General features: G+C 38.9%; 1 protein-coding gene across 5 annotated transcripts in view; it reads right to left on the minus strand.

Moving 5' to 3' along the window:
• Positions 1-20,775, minus strand: part of HELZ (helicase with zinc finger) — a 70,836-nt gene that overhangs the window by 47,531 nt on the left and 2,530 nt on the right. For all 5 annotated transcript variants that reach the window (XM_063456132.1, XM_063456131.1, XM_063456129.1 and 2 more), the window contains exons 2-3: positions 2,301-2,528; positions 546-582 (exon numbers count right to left, since the gene is read on the minus strand). In XM_063456132.1, coding sequence (XP_063312202.1) covers positions 546-582; positions 2,301-2,510 — 247 coding nt within the window. In that variant the 5' untranslated portion in view covers positions 2,511-2,528. The remainder of the gene's footprint in view (positions 1-545; positions 583-2,300; positions 2,529-20,775) is intronic.

Raw genomic sequence — 20,775 nt, forward strand, 5'->3', positions numbered from 1 at the left:
AGTCACAAAGATTCAGTAGAGGGCAATGCCAAGACCTTTCTGATGATCTACGCATTTGTTTGTAAATCGACCACTGACAAAAAGTGGTTCAGATATATATTAGACACGTGTAAAAATGTGTTTTATGTGATTTGTCAGAACTAAATTCCTGGCGAAAGAAAGAAAAATAAAATGGTTTCTGAAATTTCAGTTTAAAGGGATTTTAATTTGGATGATTCTAATTCAGTTAGTTTGTGAACCAGCCAAGTTTTCAGAACAGATTCGTTCAATGAACTCCAATTTTATTATTTTGACCATCACTTGAAAAAAATAAATATAAATATATATATATTTTTTTTTTTTATTGCACATGTATAATATAGATCTTGCTAATTCCAGAAGGCTGGTGAAAAACACAAGGTTGCAAAGTAAGGGATGTATTCAACAGCAAACAGGATACCCCTGAAAACACTGAATGTATTACAACGCTGAAGATGCCACTGTAATATATACAAATATTACAGTAATCAGTATTAAACTAAATGCAAACAAAAAAAAACACTTACCCAGCTTACAGTCTTCATCAGCTTGGTCATAATTTTTCTATAAGAAGAGAAAGAGTTGTAGATTGTTGATTGTACTTGCATGACAGAAAAAATATAAATATCTAATGATATACACACAAACCTAATTACAGTTATGCATCACCTGTAATATATATCTATCTATCTATCTATCTATCTATCTCAAGTCGGACTATGAGAAGTCCTCCTTGGACACAAATTAGGAAAAATCATGCTTCCACAGCTATCCCAGAGTTCCCAGATGACTACGTAAACTTTCGATAGACAATTTTACTATAAAAATTTTTTAAAAAAACCTCCCAAGCACAAACCAAAGCTCCTACTTGATGGTTTACTCCTGAGACATTACTGAAAGAGGTTTTAGCCCTGTTCTGATGTAGTTAGTAATTACTACAAAGCAATGTTAAGTCAATAGGCAGCTGTGCTATAACTATTTATATATTTTGTTTCCTTTTTTTCAGATGTCTTCAGTACTTTTCTTGAAGAAACTTGACGTGTTATTTTTCCAGACAGACATTTCTCATTAGTGTCAATTCTGTTAACGACTTATGCAGTAATACATTTTATTATTGTCCTTTCTTGCACCACTTTTGGTAGGCACTAACCACTGAACACCCAACAAGTCTTGCCGTTTTGGAGACGCTCTGACCCAGTCGTCTAGCCATCACTATTTGATCCTAGTCAAGGTCACTCAGATCGTTTCCCTTGCCCATTTTCCTGCTTCCAACACATGAAATTCAAGCACAAACTGTTTACTTGCTGTCCAATATACCCCACCCCTTGACATTTGATATAGTAACTATATAATCAACGTTATTCACGTCACCTGTCTGGTTTTAAATGTGGCTAATCAGTGTATATATAAAAAGAAGTAGGGGGCAAACAAAAATAGTTTTTCCATTTACAAGGCTACTTAAAATCATCTCTCTCCGAAAACAAATATGGTGATTTAAAGGATCAGGATCACAAACATGTATTCCTGACCCTATAGTGCTAAACCCACCATATTAAGCTGTAGTTGCTCTGGTGACTATAGTGTCCCTTTAATTCAGGTCCATCATATTGCCATATCGTGGTAAACCCATCACTACGTCAAATATCTGTGGATCTCACACACACACTTTTTTTTAGTATTCATTTTATTTTTTGTTATCACTGCCATCCCAGGTTGGACAGTTTTGGACTATTAGTTCACAAGCATAACTTCCTCATTATTTAGGCAGCAATCGAGTGAGGTTTTTAAGAGGGTCCCATTCTTTATTTTTATTTTTTAATAGCAAGTATCTAGAGTTATTAAAAGCTCGGTTTTACATCAAATTATGAGCTACGAGCAAAGTGGGTCCCGTTTTTTTGTCAAACTACTCAAAAACTATTTGACAGGAGATGGGAGGACGACACCAAAAGGCTCCGTGCATCATAACCACTTCGACAAGCGGTACATTAAAAAAAACAATCATTTTAAAATCACAGTTTTGGTTTTAAAAAAAATCCAAACGTAACATTTTATTTTCCTAAAAGATCGGTGACATGATAACACAGATGGCCCACTGATAATCAGTTTTTGTAGAACAGTTGCATGGCCTTATGTCAGCCTTTGGGCCGAGCAAAGGATTGTGGTAGTTAAGGTTTTACAACAGCTGTGGGCTGCTTGTCTACCATGGCGTAACGGTGGTTTTTGGGGAGGCACGAGTTCGGAGCCCAATAAAAATCATATAAAAGAAAACGGATTTGACTTACGAGTTGCAGGAACGAGGCAATTCTGTAAAGAAGACTCTCAATCTTGATACGGTTAATGTGTGTTTGACTGGCCTCTGTGGTGGGGCTGGTATTATAGTGGCTGAGGGACACCAGAGCCTCCGTACAATGGGATACGGCCACCTCATACTCTTGCCTTCTGAGCGAATCACATGCTTGTTCACAAATATTCTCCAATCTTCTGTCTGCCATGACTTAGTGACAGAAATCCTAAATAAATCAATAGCAAAACAAATAAGGCATAATACAGCTCACCTTCTCAACCAATAAATAACAAAAAGTGTGCTTTATCCAGCAAGGACTAGATTATTAATAGATTTAAATATAGATACACACATTGAGTAGCATGATCTATTCGCTTTCGGATATATTGATAGTTTCCAAGAATTGCAGCTTTTTCACGGTCTCATTATTGAGGATTAGCTACATCCATATACCAGGGCTTTATATAAATGCAGGGTTTTAACATTAATGACATATAATGGGGAACCCAAGTGGAGCTTGGAAACTTTGACCAATGAAAATCCCAATGGCCGCCAAGGGTGTTTAGGTCTCTGCCATAAAGCAATTCGTTTTAACCCAATTATCTCTTCATGGGCAGAGGAAAATATCAAAGTTACCACTGGCACACTTCTGTGGGCACCATTTTATATATAGTAATACCGCTCTACACAATAATTCACTGTACAGCGCTTTCTAATGATTTTCAGTTTGCAGTCAGATAATGGATCTATTTTCTGGTTAGCAATACATATGGTGGTAGCATGGTTATATTATTTTTACATATTGTTGGTCAAACATTTTGCACTCATCCACAGTGTGCTTGTCAGCATAAGTATAAATCCAATGACTTTTAAAAATAAATTTAGCTTTTATTTGCTCAAGTAAAACTCAATGTTTCAGTTTGATGCCCAAACTTTTGTCACGATCCTGACACACACACACACACACGAAGAGAAGAGGGAAAAAAGGGGGAGGGGTGCGCAAAACCCCCCTCACCCCACAGATTAACTTTACATTGATGGTCGGGTACCCACCATAAATGTAGCAGAATATACAAAACAGTGATAGATAGGGACTTCAAATAAAGAATCTTACACACACACACACACACACACTCAATACAAACAAACCAAAAACCAGACCAGTTAAAAAAGCAAAATTTATAATTCAGCAAAGTGGAAAATAGGTCTCTGCTCTTGCTGAATGTTATGTCCACCACAGTGGGGGCCACTGGATGATTTGTGGCTTTGTTAAAATGTTCCTGTTGACCCCTGCTGTGCTCCATCAAAACATAGTACATTTAAAATCTAAAACAAGTTTCTTTCCATCCATCAAGGCAGCTCTAACACGGACAGCTGTGTTTTCCAATTCAAAATCCAATGTTTCCAACCACATCTCTGTTAAATATAATGGCTGGCTCAACAAACCAGCACACAGGAGCCAAGGAACAAGAGCCGGAATTGTCTTAACACAGCCACTGCTAACTCGGGCACTCGAGAAATGTAACAACTACAGTAATTCACAAATATGTGGCAAACATTCTAAATGTTACAAGAACTATATTAAAAAAATAAAATTAAAAAAATAAAAATCAGTGTGTTAGATGCACCTGAGAAGACATCAGAACAATCTTTAAAAAACACGTGCATTAATTACACTGTGCAGTGTAACTGAAAACAATGATCGGACATTTAGGGATTAAATGCATGTTCAAGCAGACTTGAGTTCTAAAAAAAAGTGCCTAGTTCAAGAGAATTCATCACTTTTACAAAGCCCCGTAGTGACACTCCCAGCTGTCGAGACAACCAGTGGGTTTCCTGTATACATAAGCACCCTAACAAACACCCCCTTATTTTTTTTAAATGGGTTTTGATTGGAGCATTCCTTTAAAGACCTTGCTGAAATTTTTAAGATGTTTTTGTAAAGCAAATCAAAGTAATAATGTGTCTTCTTTAATTATTGCTTTGGCTTCTCAAAAGAACATCATTGCTAAAGAAAATATATAGAGAACATGAGATACAAATACAGTCCATCTAATGTTATTTTGGACCATAGGAAAATATTTATACAGCAAAATAAATAAGTGTTTACACAATTAAATCCAATTCCATTCAAAACACATTAAACAATGGAAATTGAAGCCACTGGCAGGGTGTCAGAGATTACTGATATTTTGCCAGTGGAACCTGCACTGAATAATTGATTAGTTCCCAGTCCTTTCACCATTCGCTAGTTATTACACTTCAATAGCGATTTCTGGAAAGTAGCGTAGTCTGCTTTTCAGAAAAATGGTAATCGGATTCTCACCTTACACAAACATAGTAACCAAAATGCAGTAGAGACTTTAAAGAAATCAGAATTAAGAAAGTTTGATCCTGTGTTGCTAAATGGCTACATTTTAAGTCCTTGAGGTCTATTGGATAAAATGGAGTAATGACAAGTTGCATAAATTGTCCATTTTTGTTTGTGGTTGGGCAAGATCTGGATCGACAGAAGTGGGCCTGGTCCTCTAGATCTCTACACACGATTCCTGCAAAAGGACTGAAGTGTTGGCATGCACATAATAAATAGAACACTGCCTGGTGCCCATATTGCCACGTTTTCATTTGCATACTGTTGTCCTAGGCATTGATAGTATCCCAAATTCTGAGCACACGTGTTACTAATATTTCTCCAAGGTAAAATATAGAAATATCACTTGGGAGCATGCTGTATTTCATTTTTTACAATTATTCTTATATAGTGACAACGTATTCTGCAGGGCTGTACAATAGATCGACGTGTTTTCTTAGCTAAATGCTTGTCTTGTTTAACATATGGAACAGTGGGTGAAGAGGGCCATGCCCAGCAGCGCTTACAATCGGACAAAATAAATTAAAGCATGAACATACAGATTGCAATGAGACTTGAATCCAACTGTGAGAGTGAGGAGAATCACACAGGTTGATGTACCAACTGTACGTCGGCCAGCTGTATGTGGCTACAGTCCTCTGTTCTTTGTACTATTTCCATAAACTAAATATAGATTCTTCCTGCATTCAGCACTGAATGATGCAAGTGCTTGCATTTCTCAGAATTACTATTTTTACTATTAGGTGCAAGGTTACTAGTGAATTTATAAAGAACTCGTGTGGCTCAGAGAATAGGTACCGCCATCATATTTAGCAGCACAGTACAAAAGATAAATTAAGACAATTCATTCTGATAAACACGTTGGGTAAAGAGGGCCCTTTAATTTGTGGTCAGTGTTTAAAGGGAAACTATAGTTCCAGGAAAACAAAGTCGTTTTCTTGGCACTATGGCTCCCTATAGTGCCCCCCTCCCTGGTTAAAAACCCCTTCAGTCACATTTCTGATTCCAGCGCCAATGTAGCTAAGCGCTGATTCAGGCTCCGCTCTTCCTCAGTCAACATCAGCCGGTAGGGGAGGACCTAATGCGCATATGTGGCTCTCATTAGGACTTCCTCTATAGGCAAGCATTGTATAATAATGTTTTCCTATGGGGTTTTGGTGACGAACGTCCGCATGCAGAGTGTGAGGACGTCCAGCGTCAGTTAGGAAACCAAAAGTCGCCTAACCACCCAGAAGTCAGGTAGACAGTCACTAGAGGTGGAGTTAATCCTCCAAGGCACTTATTGTATTTTATCAAAAACTGCAATAATTACAATTGCAGGGTTATGGGACCAGGGACAATGCACCCAAACCCCTTCAATACGCTAAAGTGGTCAGAGTGCCTATAGTGTCCCTTTAACCCCTTAAGGACACATGACGGACATATACCGTCATGATTCCCTTTTATTCCAGAAGTTGTGTCCGTCCTTAAGGGGTTAAGTACGTCTTGGGACGCCCGTTGTTACTCTATAGGAGCTGAAGTGTAGCAAAATTTAGGAGGTACAGGAGATATTGCACTCTTCCTTAGCCATACCAATTCATACCAGCAATGGGAGCTGTGATAGCCTGAAAGGACAGGACATTGCTTTTAAAAGGTATGTTTTGTAGTTTTACAAAATACTATGAAAATAGCAAAACCATATCTGATATGTGAGAGGTTACCACTTTGAGTTATAGGAAATAAACTGATATAAAGCCTTTATTCTACTCACACAATATATGCTTACATCCATTAGATATATCTTTATTTGGTACATTTATAAGCAGAAGCCGTTAACATTGTACAAACAAGTCACACCAGGAACAGAATAGGGAGAAAATGTGCCCCGCAGCGCTCTGCTGAATTTAATTTGTGATATTACTAAATTTTTCTTTCACTGAAGGAAAATGGTGAGTAAGCACTAAACGAACGAGCACTTGAGTCATAAATATCATTAGGACAGAGAAAAACACAAATCTAAAAGCAAGTAAACATTTAACCCACCCAGAACATTTACTGCATGAGAAACATTACAGTGGCCTTCAAAATGCCTGAATAGAATCCGCTTTGAAAACACAAACAGGATCGTGAAAGCTTGCCCGCAACGCCATCCACAATATTCCCAGAATCCAACAACGTGAGTGTTACAGAAAAACGGCACAGGGGGGACAACTATATTGGTAAACTGTCAGATTACTTGGTACAGTAAATACCAAGTGAGTGTGTAACTCACCAAGAGCATACACACACCTCACAGATATCGTGGGATAAGCACGGTCTCCAGCTAATTTCTCGCAAACATTGGCAATATCCAATACCAGGGTCAAACCTTAAGTGCTGAAGTAAAGGAGTTAGCCATGACATACGTATCCAGCAATCATCCATCTCTACTGCCAACCTCACAGATATTTCCACCTGTGTACTTACATTAGACAAAGCCTTAGTATCATTATCGTCATTTTTAGAGCGGCAACAAATTCTGTAGCGCTTTACAATGGGTGGACGAACAAACATGTATTTTTAATCAGATAAGTTGGACACACAGGTACAGAGGGCTCTGCTCAATGAGCAAACATGCTAGAAGAGGGAGTGGGGGTAAAGTGACACAAAAGGTAAGGATAGTGTATTAGACTAGTGACAGTTGCAATAGAGGAATCAGGAGCTATTAACAGTTTAATTGATACGCTTTTATGAAGAAGTGGGTTTTTAATGATATTTTTGAAGGAGTGGAGACTGGGTGAGCATCTAACGGAGGAGGGAAGTGAATTCCACAGGAACAGTGCAGCCCTCGAGAAGTCTACATACATACCTTACAGATATTTCCACTAGAAGTCACCACCATACTATATGCCTTACAGATAGTCACATGACTAGACTATAAAAAGTTAGGAGATTAATCCCAAGAGCTAAGAAATAGACTATGCAGGTACTGTCACAAGACACACTGCAACAATTTATTTAAGACGATGAAATTAAACAACCCATTGGAAAGAAGCTACAACAATTTTAACAAACAGCAACAAGATTTCTCTCTTTCTTTGTCAATGTCCGTCATTTGTACCTTTACGGACAAAGTGAGTGTGTGTGTTAGAGATAATATATATATATATATATATATATATATATATATATATATATATATATATATATATATATATATATATATATATATATATATATATATATATATATATATATATATATATATATACACACACACACACACACACACACACACTTATATTTAGCGCTTATATTCCCATTTAGAATTGTTAGACACTTGTTCCGAAGCAAATAGACTGAAAGAGATCGTTCAATGGGACAGTAAGAAGTTTGTGAACCAGTTAACTTGCTAAACAAACTCAGGCTGGAGTCAGGAACATTTTAATATAGTAGCTCTGTTGTGCTGGTGCAGAGGTGAGGACATTCTGAATGTTTTCTCTCACACTAAACCTTTTTTAAAAAGGGACAGAACGTTTACCGATGTGCTTATAATACAATGAGAGTTTGGGTACTGTCTACCTGTTTGTCCCCCAAGCTTTAGAGATTTTCCTAGACACCCTTGCTGTACTCATTGTAGGGTTGAAGACCCTGGCTCCATTCTTTGGGCTCCTCAGGCCCCTGATGCAGATCTGGAATGCACAGCAAAACTCTGACCCGAGTAATAGAACAGGCAAATATATTGCATCCTACATTTATGATTATGGCTCTGACATACCCGTCTATCATCTGTAATGTGCAACAACTTAATTTCTACCCGTTTATTTATTTCTACCTGTTTATTTATCTGTTTCGACAAAACTCAAAATAATGATTGTCAAAATATAAATATACATACACTATACCTCCTTGTACTGCAACCTGTATATTGCCAAGTACACCAGTTAGCGCTATATAGAAATACACAAACAGTAAGTGCAGCAATTTATCAGACACTGGAGCAAAGAACATATTGAACCTCTTAAAAATAAGTCAAACGTCACTTAGCAGTTAATAAAAGCAAGACGATATGTCAAAATCCAGAAACTGGCTGAAACTCTGCAGTGATAAAGGCCCAAACCTTACAATAGCAGAGTCAGATATACTCCAGCAGCAGGGCTCCGCATTTGTTCAATATATTTTTTAATAGGACCCGGCGGATGGGCCCATCGCCTTAACCCTAAAAATATAAAGTTGGCGCCTTGCTAAATCCATCTGGCTCCTAAATTCCACAAACATCTGTCAATGCAAGCTCTCCGCTGCACCTAGAATATATAGCCTTGGAATCTTTAATAGATGTTAATTCTATTTTCAGAAGCTGTGGGATGTTTCGAAAACAGTGTTCCTTAAGTTATATACCATTTCCTCTAGATTGCAGGGCTAATTTTGGCGGCAGATTTCAATGTAGTTTTAGTCATATTTTAGTCTTGGTCAACGAAATATTTTTTTATTCAACACAACTAAAATCTAATGGGTTTAGTTAAAGCCTCAGTCTCTTTTGCTCCATCCCTAGACCGTCTGGGTTCTCTTTGTGTCCCCCCCACCCAACCCCTCTAGGTGCCTCACTACAAAGCCCCAGTATGTCTCCTTTGCTCCTTCCACAGCCCCCCGGTCTCATTTCCCTAGCACCTGGTCTCTTTCTCCCCCTTGTGTAATTTCCTCTCCTCCCTCAAGTGTCTTAGCTGTCTGTGTTAATTTTGGCGACACATTTCAATTGGGTTTTAGTCATAGTCTTTTGACTAAAAAGCCATTTTAGCTTTAGTCGACTAAATCTCAAGAACGTTCGTCGAATAAATGAACACTGCAAGAGTGCAAGCTCACATGCCACCAAAACTAGCTTGAAGCTCACATTCAGGTTTTTACCCCCTCGGGCGTTATTTTATATTGTTATTGTAATGTCTCTGTCCATTATATGTTAATGCTGTGCCATATAATTTTTTGGAGCATTTTGCTTTATATTTAATAAAGTGAATTGAAAGTGTAAGGCCAGATTAGACAAATTGAAAGCAGTTCAGGAATTTTTAGCTTAAACTGGGAATTCACTTGTAATTCTCACTTTTGGAAATAATCATGTTCGTTAACTTAAACTGGAAAGTCTTAAAACTATGTAAAAAAATAAAAATATAACTGCAGTAACAATGTGTTTTTACATAACTCCGTTTACTTGAGCTCATCAACTACATATTGAAAGTAGGACTTGAGACGACTGACACGGGAGCAGTAATTCAAAGAAATATTTACACAATCCTCCCACAATTCCCAGTTTGATATGCAAATAAGCACTTCACACTTTATCATGCAGTACCCTGAAAAATAGGGCACTGTTTAAAACAAAAAAGATTTTTAGAGCAAGGCATAGGGTTGCTCTGATAGAAGGGTCTACGATATACTGCTGATCCTGGACAAGAAGCTGAGGTCTTTCTGCAGATATATAGACAAGCGGTAATTTGTGGTGAGACCAAGGAGGATAAACCCAGTGTGGAGTTTTATTGTGCTCGCTCTCACCACAACTTATATTGTATGGTAGCTCTAGATATCCACAACATGCCTCGCAGGACAATGGACAGATTCACAAGAGAGAAAAAATTAACTAAAAAAAAAAAAAAAAAAAAAAATTTAGAAAAGGAAAATGTACAGATCAATATTGTTACATTCATTTTACCCCCAGGATTAAGAAATAAATAAAAAATAATCAATCCCACGAGTGAATTAGTGAAAATTACACTGCATCTTGTGTTTTAGGAGGTAAAGAGCAGACCCAATATTGCTTCACTGTTTTGTAATAGTGATCAGTATATTTGGCAAACACAGAAAAAGGACCATTTTGTCCAGCAAACTTGCTTTTTTAAAAATGATTTTTGTCATTAAAAAAATAGGGGGGCGGGGCCGGACCGCCAAGCTGGATGGCAGCATGCACGCTGAGCTCCTGCAAGTTATCAAACTACGCTTTGAAACCAGGTTTTCCAGCTCCAGAACCAACCACCAGCAGCGGTCCACTGAGCTAAAGGGACACTGGATCCAGGGTGAGGCTGGCTTACCAAGCTGCAGTCCCCTGGAGGAGAGGGCGCCGATGCCCCAATCGAGGCTTACTCCGGCGGTGAGGGAGGCAGACGGCCGCTGCCCCTCTATCCTGCCCAACAGAACCTAGCCAGGGGCCCAGACGAATATGGACAAGGCCCTGTTCCCCCTCCCCACCGGACCGGGGGAGTGATCCCGGTCCTCACCCCGTGGCCACACTCGAGAGCAAAACCATGCCACTACACGGGCCCAAAGCTCATATCTAAGATGGCGGAGGCCACACGCGACAGAAACGACCCACAAAGCCCAAAGATGACCGCTGACCCCAGCTGGCCCGACACGCAACGCAGCCAGCATCAGGTACGCAGTGCAGGGCCCCAACAAGACACTCACCTCCTGCGACGGGTGGAAGAAGAGGAGGGGAGATAACAAGCAAACGACGGCACCACAGCAACCGCCATGGCGGCCTACCCAGGGCTACCTACCACCTGAAAGATCCAGAGAGCTAAAACCCAGGCCAGAAAGCAGCACTCTCCCCCAGCAACCCTGGCCATGATCACTTGCAGCTCTAGGGGCCCAAACCGGGCGCTATCAATCTACACCACGATGGAGAGTACTTGATGCCCCGCAGCTGAGCCACTACACAATCAGGGTGGAAAAAACAGAGGCTCAAGATGACCCCTCAATACTCACCACAAGAAGAAGATCCTGCAGCAATTCAATGTAGAGCGATCGGAGCCTGGGTGGCAGTCTGGCTGTGTGCTGGCAGTCTCATATCGGTATGATGGGACGGAATCATGCTAGTGGAGGGGTCTGAGTGGTCTCTATGTGGGGATTGAGAGTCCCTCTTTATGCCTAACTCACTGTAACTCTGCTCATTTTGCTTTGCTTTATTTTTACAATACTCATCTGGCTAGCGAAAAAATCTGGTTGAGTTCAGGGTTCTTTTGATCTGCACTAGCTTTTTGTTTGATATTTCACATGCCACACTGCCTCAAGTATTTCTGTTTATACTTCAAACCATACTGTGCAGTTTCTAAGATGTAAGCGACTTCTCTTTTCTAAAAAATGTGCTATGACCTTAAATGCCAGACCATTGTTTTTCCGATGTTTATGTGACAAGCAATAGCAGCTGTGGCATTGCCATCCTATCTGTAAAACCTATGCACAAATAAAATAAAGAATAAAAGAAATAAAATTAAAAAAAACACATTTAACAAAAAGATAAAAAAAAAAAAAAAAAATATATATATATATATATGCTATTGTTTCTGCTTACATGATGGATTAGCCACAAAGTGCCTGAAGGAGGTCATCTGCTGACAATTTTCAAGAAATAATAAAAGTATATAATGTGTGTGAAGAGCTCCAATAATGTACCTAGTGCGAGAGTGCCACAAATTCCTTTTTTTAAATTATTATTATTATTATTCCGGTATGACAAGGCAAGGCATGCAGTTTTTTATTTTTTTAACTAATATAGTATTTTTATTTTGAATGCACTTTTTCATATCTGCCAAAAAAAAAAAATTCACGCCACCAATTTTTACTTTTTCTAAAACATCTATCTAAACTGCCAATACTGTGAGGTTCTTTTTATTATAATTATTTTAATATAACAGTTTATGTGGTCAATCTTGTAGAGAATGTACAAAGCACATTTTTGCACATAAACTGAGCCAGATAGGGGTGTGCATGCGTGCTCACAGCATAGTTCCTACAGATTTATCTATATGTGAGCAGACTTTAAATGAAGATGCTGTGCACATATATAACACTATAGTGCCTTCTGGTGTCTCTCTCTCTCTCTCTCCCCCCCCCAAAAACACTTTAAAAACACTTTATTTACTTATCCGATTCTAATGTGGTGTGAGATCTGCGCTCTGCCTCCTCCGACAGGGGGACCTAATGTGCATTACGCCCTTTCCATAGGAAAGCACCCCTGAAGCGCCGGTAGTGGCCATCTGGTAGACAGCCACTAAAGGCAGTCTTAGCACTGCAATATAAACATTGCAGTTGCAAGTTTGGGACAAGGACACAGCACCCACACCACTTCAACGAGTGTCCCTTTAAACTTGAGTTGTTTTGGTGACTACAGTGTCCCTATAAGATGTACTGGTTACAAGTTATAGAGGTTATGGTGAAGACAATGTCTAAGAAATGTCGAAATAAATATATATATATATATATATATATATATATATATATATTTATTATTTTTTTTAAATGAAAGGTCTTATAAACATGTGTCAAACCTAAAATTGCAATACATATCTCTATGAAGATATATTTGACTATACTATTACAGGAAGGAAATTGGATATAAAAATTTACCAACTTGCTGCCAGCAATATGTAATTTATATGTTAACCTGCAACTTGGGGGAGGGTGGGGGTGAGAAAACTACCTTTAAAATGTGTGAGAGAATACAATACAATATTAAAAAAAAAAATTAAAATGCTATATTAACAACCCACACATTTTTATGGGGAAAAAAAACAACAAAATAACAGAGCAATGAAAGGTACATTACACGGGGATTGAGAAAATATGAAGAAACTGAAGGAGAGGATCACAAATTAGGTCAAGCAGAGATGATGCCGGTTTAATATATCTAGACTTTTAGGGTTATTCAACGAAATGAGAACTGGAGAACTGCAAAATGTGCATTTCTTCACAATCACCATTTGAGTAAATAACCCAAAGAATGTTAGACACGGCTTTTGACATTTTATTAAAAAATCTAAGACAATGAGCAAAGAGTTAGTTTGTGCTAAGTCAATATAAAACGGTTGGAAAAAAGATAAAAAATACATTATATATAAAATTAATTTTAAATAAAAAAATTAAAAAAAAGGTTCCTAGTGCATTCCATTTCCATCCAACATTTGCCATCTCTAACTCTGGATGACAATGACAGAGCGCTTTTAACATTTAGATATTACTACATTTTTCGTTTTAATTAAAGGGCCACTCAACTGCCCAAATAAACACTATTTAGGAGATATACCCCCATAAAACATGCATGATTTTAATTATAAATTTTTATATTGGGATAGAGAGACAGATAGATGGATATACACCTCTAACAGTTTGGAAAATCTACAGATAGCTTGCTTTTTCCTCCCCCATATATCTACCAGAACTTCCTCGAGTTTAGCTCCACTAAACTAAACAAACCAGGCATTAAGAGGACTGAGAGCGGATTGACAGCCAGAATTAAAAAAAATAAAAAAAAATAAAAAAAACACATTAAAAAGTAGAGGACACACCTTTCACATATAAAGAAGTGTGTTTTAATCGCCACAATAACAGCCAGATGGTGTGGAGCAGGGATCTAATCTTAGAATTCTTTGAATGCCATAGATGACCATAGAAATCATAAGATGTAACATCATGGGGTGTAAGAGCTTAAAGGGAAAATATAGTCACCACAACAACTACAACTTAATGTAGTAGTTCTGGTGAGTATAATCATTGCCTTCAGACATTTTAATGCAAACACTGCCTTTTCAGATGGCCACTGGAGGTGCATCCTGGGGCATTGATTCAAATCTTCTCAATGAAGAAGTGCTGATCGGCCAAAATGGTGTTTGGCCCCACCCCCATCCTTCCTCCTTGCCGATTTTAGCCAATCCAATCCTTTCCCTATCAAAGCATTGGACTGGCTAAAGATTGGCAGTTCTGACGAGGTTATCAAGGAGGCGGGTCTGGGGAGGGCCAGCGCACCCGTACCCTATAGTGCTCATTTAAGATGCTTGATATAAAGCAGCGTGTCCAAACTGGTGTTCAGCTGAACACTAGGGTTCCGCGAGAACAAAGTTGGGGTTCCGCTGTGATTTGCCTATCAGGTGGCCCAAGCATTTAGTGCTAACCTATGGAATGGCTAAACAGGGGCTCGGTCAGGCGAGGGGGCAGTCTAAAACCGCAATTGGGCCCCTGATATACGGGATGCTGAGAGGAAGTGACAGCACTTCCAGACAGAGCGCGCCGGAGAGAGGGGGAGCAGCGGGGACGGAGCAGCACACCAACCTCAGCCAGCAGCACTGAAGAAAGTCACCCTCATGCAGAAAAAGCTAAGTGAACAGGAGGGTGACTGCAAATATAAAGAAGAAGTGTATGTATGTACATCTGTATTTTAAATGTGTATCCGCCATAAATTGTGTGTCAATGTGTATGTGCTAGTGTCGTGTGTATCTGTGTGTGTGTGTGTGTATGAATGTGTCATTGTGTTTCCGTGTATGTCAGTGTGAGTATGTGCCAATGTGTGTATATCTGTGTTTTAAGGTGTGTGTGTGATGGTCAGTGTATCTGTCAGTGTGTGTACCTGTATGCATCTGTGTCGAGTTGTGTATATCTGTGTTTGTATATGTCAATGCGTGTGTGTGTGTGTCAGTATGACTGTGTGTCGGTGTTTGTTAATGTGTATGTATGTGTAAGTATGTATGTGGCGTGGCATGGCATGGCATGACATGCACAGAGATCCCAGCAAACACCAACACAACACATACTCCTGCAAACACAAAACATGACATACAAAGACGCCCCTGAACTCTACCCCTAAAATTATATACAAAAACACCCAAACACTACACAAAAATGTACATCCACATTTAAAATCCAACACTACAGCCAAACACATCTCTGCACGCAAATGCAAACATTACATCCCTGTATTAAAACGCTAAAATTATATACAAACACCAAGCAGAATTACTAATGTAATAAGATGTTGTGGTTATAGTACTTTCGAATATAGCAACAACAACAAAAAATACTCCCTCCTGCAGCAAAGAAAGAAAGAACACTTAATTATTGTGGCAAGGGATTATACACCTACTTGTTTTTTTTCCTTAGTACAGACATTTTTTATTTTGTATACATATCCCACCGCAATTAACTCTTTCAGGATGTTGGGACAGTATGCTGTATTAAATACAGTGGTCTTGAAAGCCATTCGAATGGTAAGGTACACCTTTTTCATTTTGGTGCGAGGAATGTTAAATCCCTGAATAGGACCTTGCACCGAGGAGACCCAGGTATCAATCGATATCCACAGCCATATTTAGTGGCCCCAACTGACAGACGGGTTGTATGCAGCGCTCAATGTGAGCACTGCATTACCCTCTTTAAACCATTTAAATCACAGCATCTGAGCGATTCAATGTATCCACTGTGATTATAAGCAGTCCCCTAGACAGATGGTCAGAGTCTGAAAAGGCCTGATAAAGTCTCTCAGCATGCCCCCTCTGCCACAAGTGGTTGGTACTGGGCTGTGCCAGTTGCCTAAAACCGATCACTGTGACTGGCAGCAATAGCAAGCAGGAGATCTCCCTTTCATGCAACAATCACAGGGCAGACAGCGCTCTGTACTGGGAAATCCCTCTGCTGAGGTCAGTGCTGAAACCGGTTATGAAGTACATTAAGCGAGTCAATAACATCATGAGGTGAAATAGGGGACAATGTGACTTGTACGGGTACTTCTACCATCCACCCGGATAGCACACTCCAGCTGAGGAAGCCCAAGTGGTGAAACATATTCTGGACTTTACCCTGTGCGACATTTTATACATATGTGTACAATATTACACTTGTTTAAATATTTCTAATAAATTGAGCAATATTTAAAACCAGGCCTGAGGATCTACACATGCGGTGCTTTTTAAAGTGTGGAGTCAGTTGCATTAGGCTCTTAAATAAGGGTTTTTTTTCCTATAAACCATCCTTATATCCACCTGTTTATCAGATTTATGCTATGAAGTTTTACTCTACTACAGAAATGCAAACCGCTATTTTTCTAAATTTTGAAAAGGAGGACTATACCCAGGAGGATAAGTCCAACTGTGCTTCACATCAGATCCAAAGGTCGAAATTGGCTCTATTATATGAGAGTCTCCTCTTGAGTGTGGCTATCATATTAGATTATATTGTATTCATCTATTTTAGATATCATTTGGTCTATTTGTCAACATTTAGGATAATTAAACACAATGTGAAGCGCTCCACCTATTTCACCTATTTTTGGCTAAACGTTTTGTGTTTAGAAGGGGTTCCACAAAAGGTGTTTTGAGCAGCCAATTGGTTTCCACCAAGGGTTGTGTATGATTTCCTACTGGGTCTGGTTAAGAGTATGGCTTTGATGTAACAGAGTGGGGTTTAGTGATCAGCACTTTTTATCATCGCTCCTTTACCACGATTCCTTCGTCTAAAGCTGCCAAGTCAGCTTCATCCAAAGGGGGCAAGCAATTGTAAAAATCTTGCTGCTGGTACTGATCTGGAGGTGAATTGGATCTGCAGACTAATATGATGTAAACACAATCACACTGGGTTATTACAAGGATTTTAGAAAGAATGGCTGATTTATGTTTGCAGGATTTAAGAGTTAGAATACGTATTCATAGATACTGGATAAATATGTAAGCAGTGTTCTTGTTGTTCCCAGGTGTGTTTATGCACATCACACACACTACAGCAGCTGGAGTGCCAAAGGTTGGACAACTCTAGTTTTATCAGAATAAATACACATAATGGCCCTTTAAATCAACAAGATCTACTCTGATACACACACACACACACACACTGATAGAAAAATGGCACACACTGCGTTAATTACCAAGATTTTCATGAATTTAAATCAGAAGTAAAAAAAAAAAAAAAACGCATTTCTGATTTAATTTACTAAAATTATGAGTTTAGTTGATGACCCAGAGAGTACTTGGCTCTTAAATTTTTTACAAAATTAAAATAAAAAACACCATTAACTCTCTACAGCACACATTATACCCACTGGAATGTTGCAGGACACATTCCATGGTTTCCTGTGCAGATTCCAAGCATGAGATCCGAAAGGTACATTTCCCCGCGCACAGATAAGTACAGAATTCACTGCGTTTGCTGCAGATTTCATGGGTGAGATTCCACGGTTAGATATTACACAGCTGGTAGGAGAGTTTCCTCGTCTCACTCAGGTGATTCACTCCCATAGGTTGTCCAGAAGAGCAGTGTGTTCACGTTTCACAGTGCAATCTAATCCTTGCCAACCCTGACAAAATATAGCCAAACCCAGCTTGAGCTGCACTGACGGGGAAAGCAAAACTAGCAATACTCTACTAAATTGGGATCATGGGAAATGGCAAAACTCCTGCTGATGACTCCTGTTCTAGACACCTCTATAAAATCAAAAAAGTATGTTTTATCAGAAATCCAGCAAGAAAATTAAATCAAGTATCGCAGTGCAAAGAAACAGGAAGTATTAGACACAATATGAAACCTGAAGGGGAAACAACTAAAAAGATTGGTTTAAGTTGCTTGGCTGTGCAAATAGTTAGACGATATAGAACTGCTGGCATTTAACTTTGAAGAGATCGCTGTGAATATATCCATTCTCGGTACTGAATGCCTGCCTTACTCCTAAATTATACATAGATTGGTTCAGGCCTGCAGTAATGACATAAAATAGGCAAGTTATTCCATAATAAACAATAACATTCAGTGATGACAGTCGATTTGCTCCATCTATCATTGTAAGAAGTGGGATCATTGTCTAAAATTTAGGGATCGACCGATATTGATTTTTTAGAGCCGATACCAATACCGATATTCTGTGAACTTTTAGGCCGATAGCCAATATAATTTGCCGATATTCTGTACATTTACTATTTTGGAAAATAAAAACTATTTCTAAAGGTAAATGCACAAAATATACATGCCACGTGTAGTGGATGCAGTGTGCTTAGACAGGGGAGCCGTGTATGTTTGTGTAGTGTGTGTGTAGTGGATGTAGTGTTTGTGTAGTGTGTGTGTGTGTAGTGGATGTAGTGTTTGTGTAGTGTGTGTGTGTAGTGGATGCAGTGTGTGTGTGTGTGTAGTGGATGCAGTGTGTGTTTGTGTAGTGTGTATAGTGGATGCAGTGTGTATTGTGTATTTGTCTAGTGTGTATATAATGAAAGCAGAGTGTTTGTGTAGTGTGTAGGTAGTGTGCGTAAAGTGAATGCAGTGTGTGTAAAGTGAATGCTGTATATACTAAATGCAAAGTGTGCGTGTTTGTGTAGTGTGTGTATATAAGGAATGCAGAGTGTGTGTATTTGTGTAGTGTGTGTATAGTGAATGTAGTGTGTTTATATAATGCAGAGTGTGTGTGTAGTGTGCATTATATATAAACACACTACACAAACACACACTGAATTATATAAACACACTACACAAAGACACTGAATTATATAAACACACTACACAAACACACTGTGTATATAATGCAGTGTTTGTATAGTGTGTGTATAATGCAGTATGTTTGTATAATGTGTGTATATAATGCAGTGTGTTTGTAGTGTGTGTATATAATGCAGTGTGTGTTTGTATAGTGTGTGTGTGTGTGTGTATAATGCAGTGTGTGTTTGTATAGTGTGTGTGTGTTTATAATGCAGTGTGTTTGTGTAGTGTGCATTATACAAACACACACTGCATTATTATAAACACACACTATACAAACACACTACATTATTATACACACACTATACAAACACACTACATTATTATACACACACTATACAAACACACTGAATTATATACACAGTGTGTTTGTGCAGTGCATGTGTATAATAAGAGTGTATGTGTGAGGGGGCATTTTTTTATAAAAAAATTTTTTTATTTTTATATTATTTTTTTTTATATATATATATATTTAATTAATTATTATTATTAGTTTCTTGTTGTCCCCCTCCCTGCTTGTTGCCTTGCCAGGGAGGGGGGATATGTTAATCCCTGGTGGTCCAGTGGCATTGGCTTAGCTGTGGGAGGAGGGGCAGCAAGCGTTTACTCACCTCCCAGCAGCTCCTCCAGCTCCCATGTGTAAATCTCGCGAGACCCGCGGCCGTGAGAGCTGGCCGCGGGTCTCGCGAGATTTACACTTGGGAGCTGGAGGAGCTGCTGGGAGGTGAGTAAACGCTTGCTGCCCGCCCCCACCAGGACCGCCGGGCTTGTAATGAGCCTGGCGGTCCTGGTTGGTATTATCGGCAATATCGGTATCACTATTGGCCGATACCGATATTGCCGAAAATACCGAATATCGGCCGATTATATCGGTAAAACCGATAATCGGTCGATCCCTACTAAAATTTCAAACGGGCATCCTAGGAAATATCAGGAACACTTTAGTAGTCTCCCTGGTAAGTTATCATAAACTGTATTTTCGGATATCGTGTGTTTTATTCTTCATACTGTGGAGTGTGCAGAGATGACACAGGTTTTGCATAACACGAAGAGAATCTCAAATGCAATAGGTTTGTCAACTCACGCTAGTGAACTAACCATTTGGTGTTCGGGATTTATTTTATTTTAAAAATGGAAGAAAATGTTTGCAGAGTTGCTTTAGATAAGAGAAGATAAATATTTGTTTAGTGGAGAGACTGCTAGTATTCTCAGGCTGGAAAACATTGCGTAAACTGGATCCTAAAAATATCATTTCAGAAGCTGTTGACAGGTCTACCCCTGCCTCCAAACCAAGAGAGCAAAAGGAGAAACTAAACTTTTACAGAGTTATTCAACAAATTCAATATTGAGGAAAACTGACAAAGCTTAAAACTTTAGCCCACAATGTAAAAATTCTACAAATCAGCTAAATATACAGCTAGGTTATCTTGTCCTAAAATCTCCAATTCCCTAGTCAAAACTCTGCAAACCCAGGCGAGTAAATAAATCTCACCAGAAATAAAAAAAAAAAAATCTAACTGCACAGGGGTATCTGTTTGCAGGCAAGTATCACAGAGCTGAGAGCGAGCCAGTGAACTAGGACTGTGTCAATTCGCTTATTTAATCAAAAATTCCCAAAAATGTGTTTTCCCTTCAGCCATCTTAGAGGAAGGCAGAACAAACTTCAGAGACCATTATGAAATGTCAGACACCATCTTGCCACTCTCATAGGATGACTGATAATCTGACGCTTTATTCACTTGACCTGATTTGCCCTCTGTCAAACATGGCCAGCATTATAAAAATAAACTGGTCAGTGTCTGCCTACAAACAGGGTGAATCCTAAATATTAGAATACAATTCTTAATTCACCACAATGCCAATAAATAATGGGCAGGCG

The sequence above is a fragment of the Pelobates fuscus genome, chromosome 5 (genome assembly GCF_036172605.1).
Source record: "Pelobates fuscus isolate aPelFus1 chromosome 5, aPelFus1.pri, whole genome shotgun sequence".
Classification (NCBI taxonomy): domain Eukaryota; kingdom Metazoa; phylum Chordata; class Amphibia; order Anura; family Pelobatidae; genus Pelobates; species Pelobates fuscus.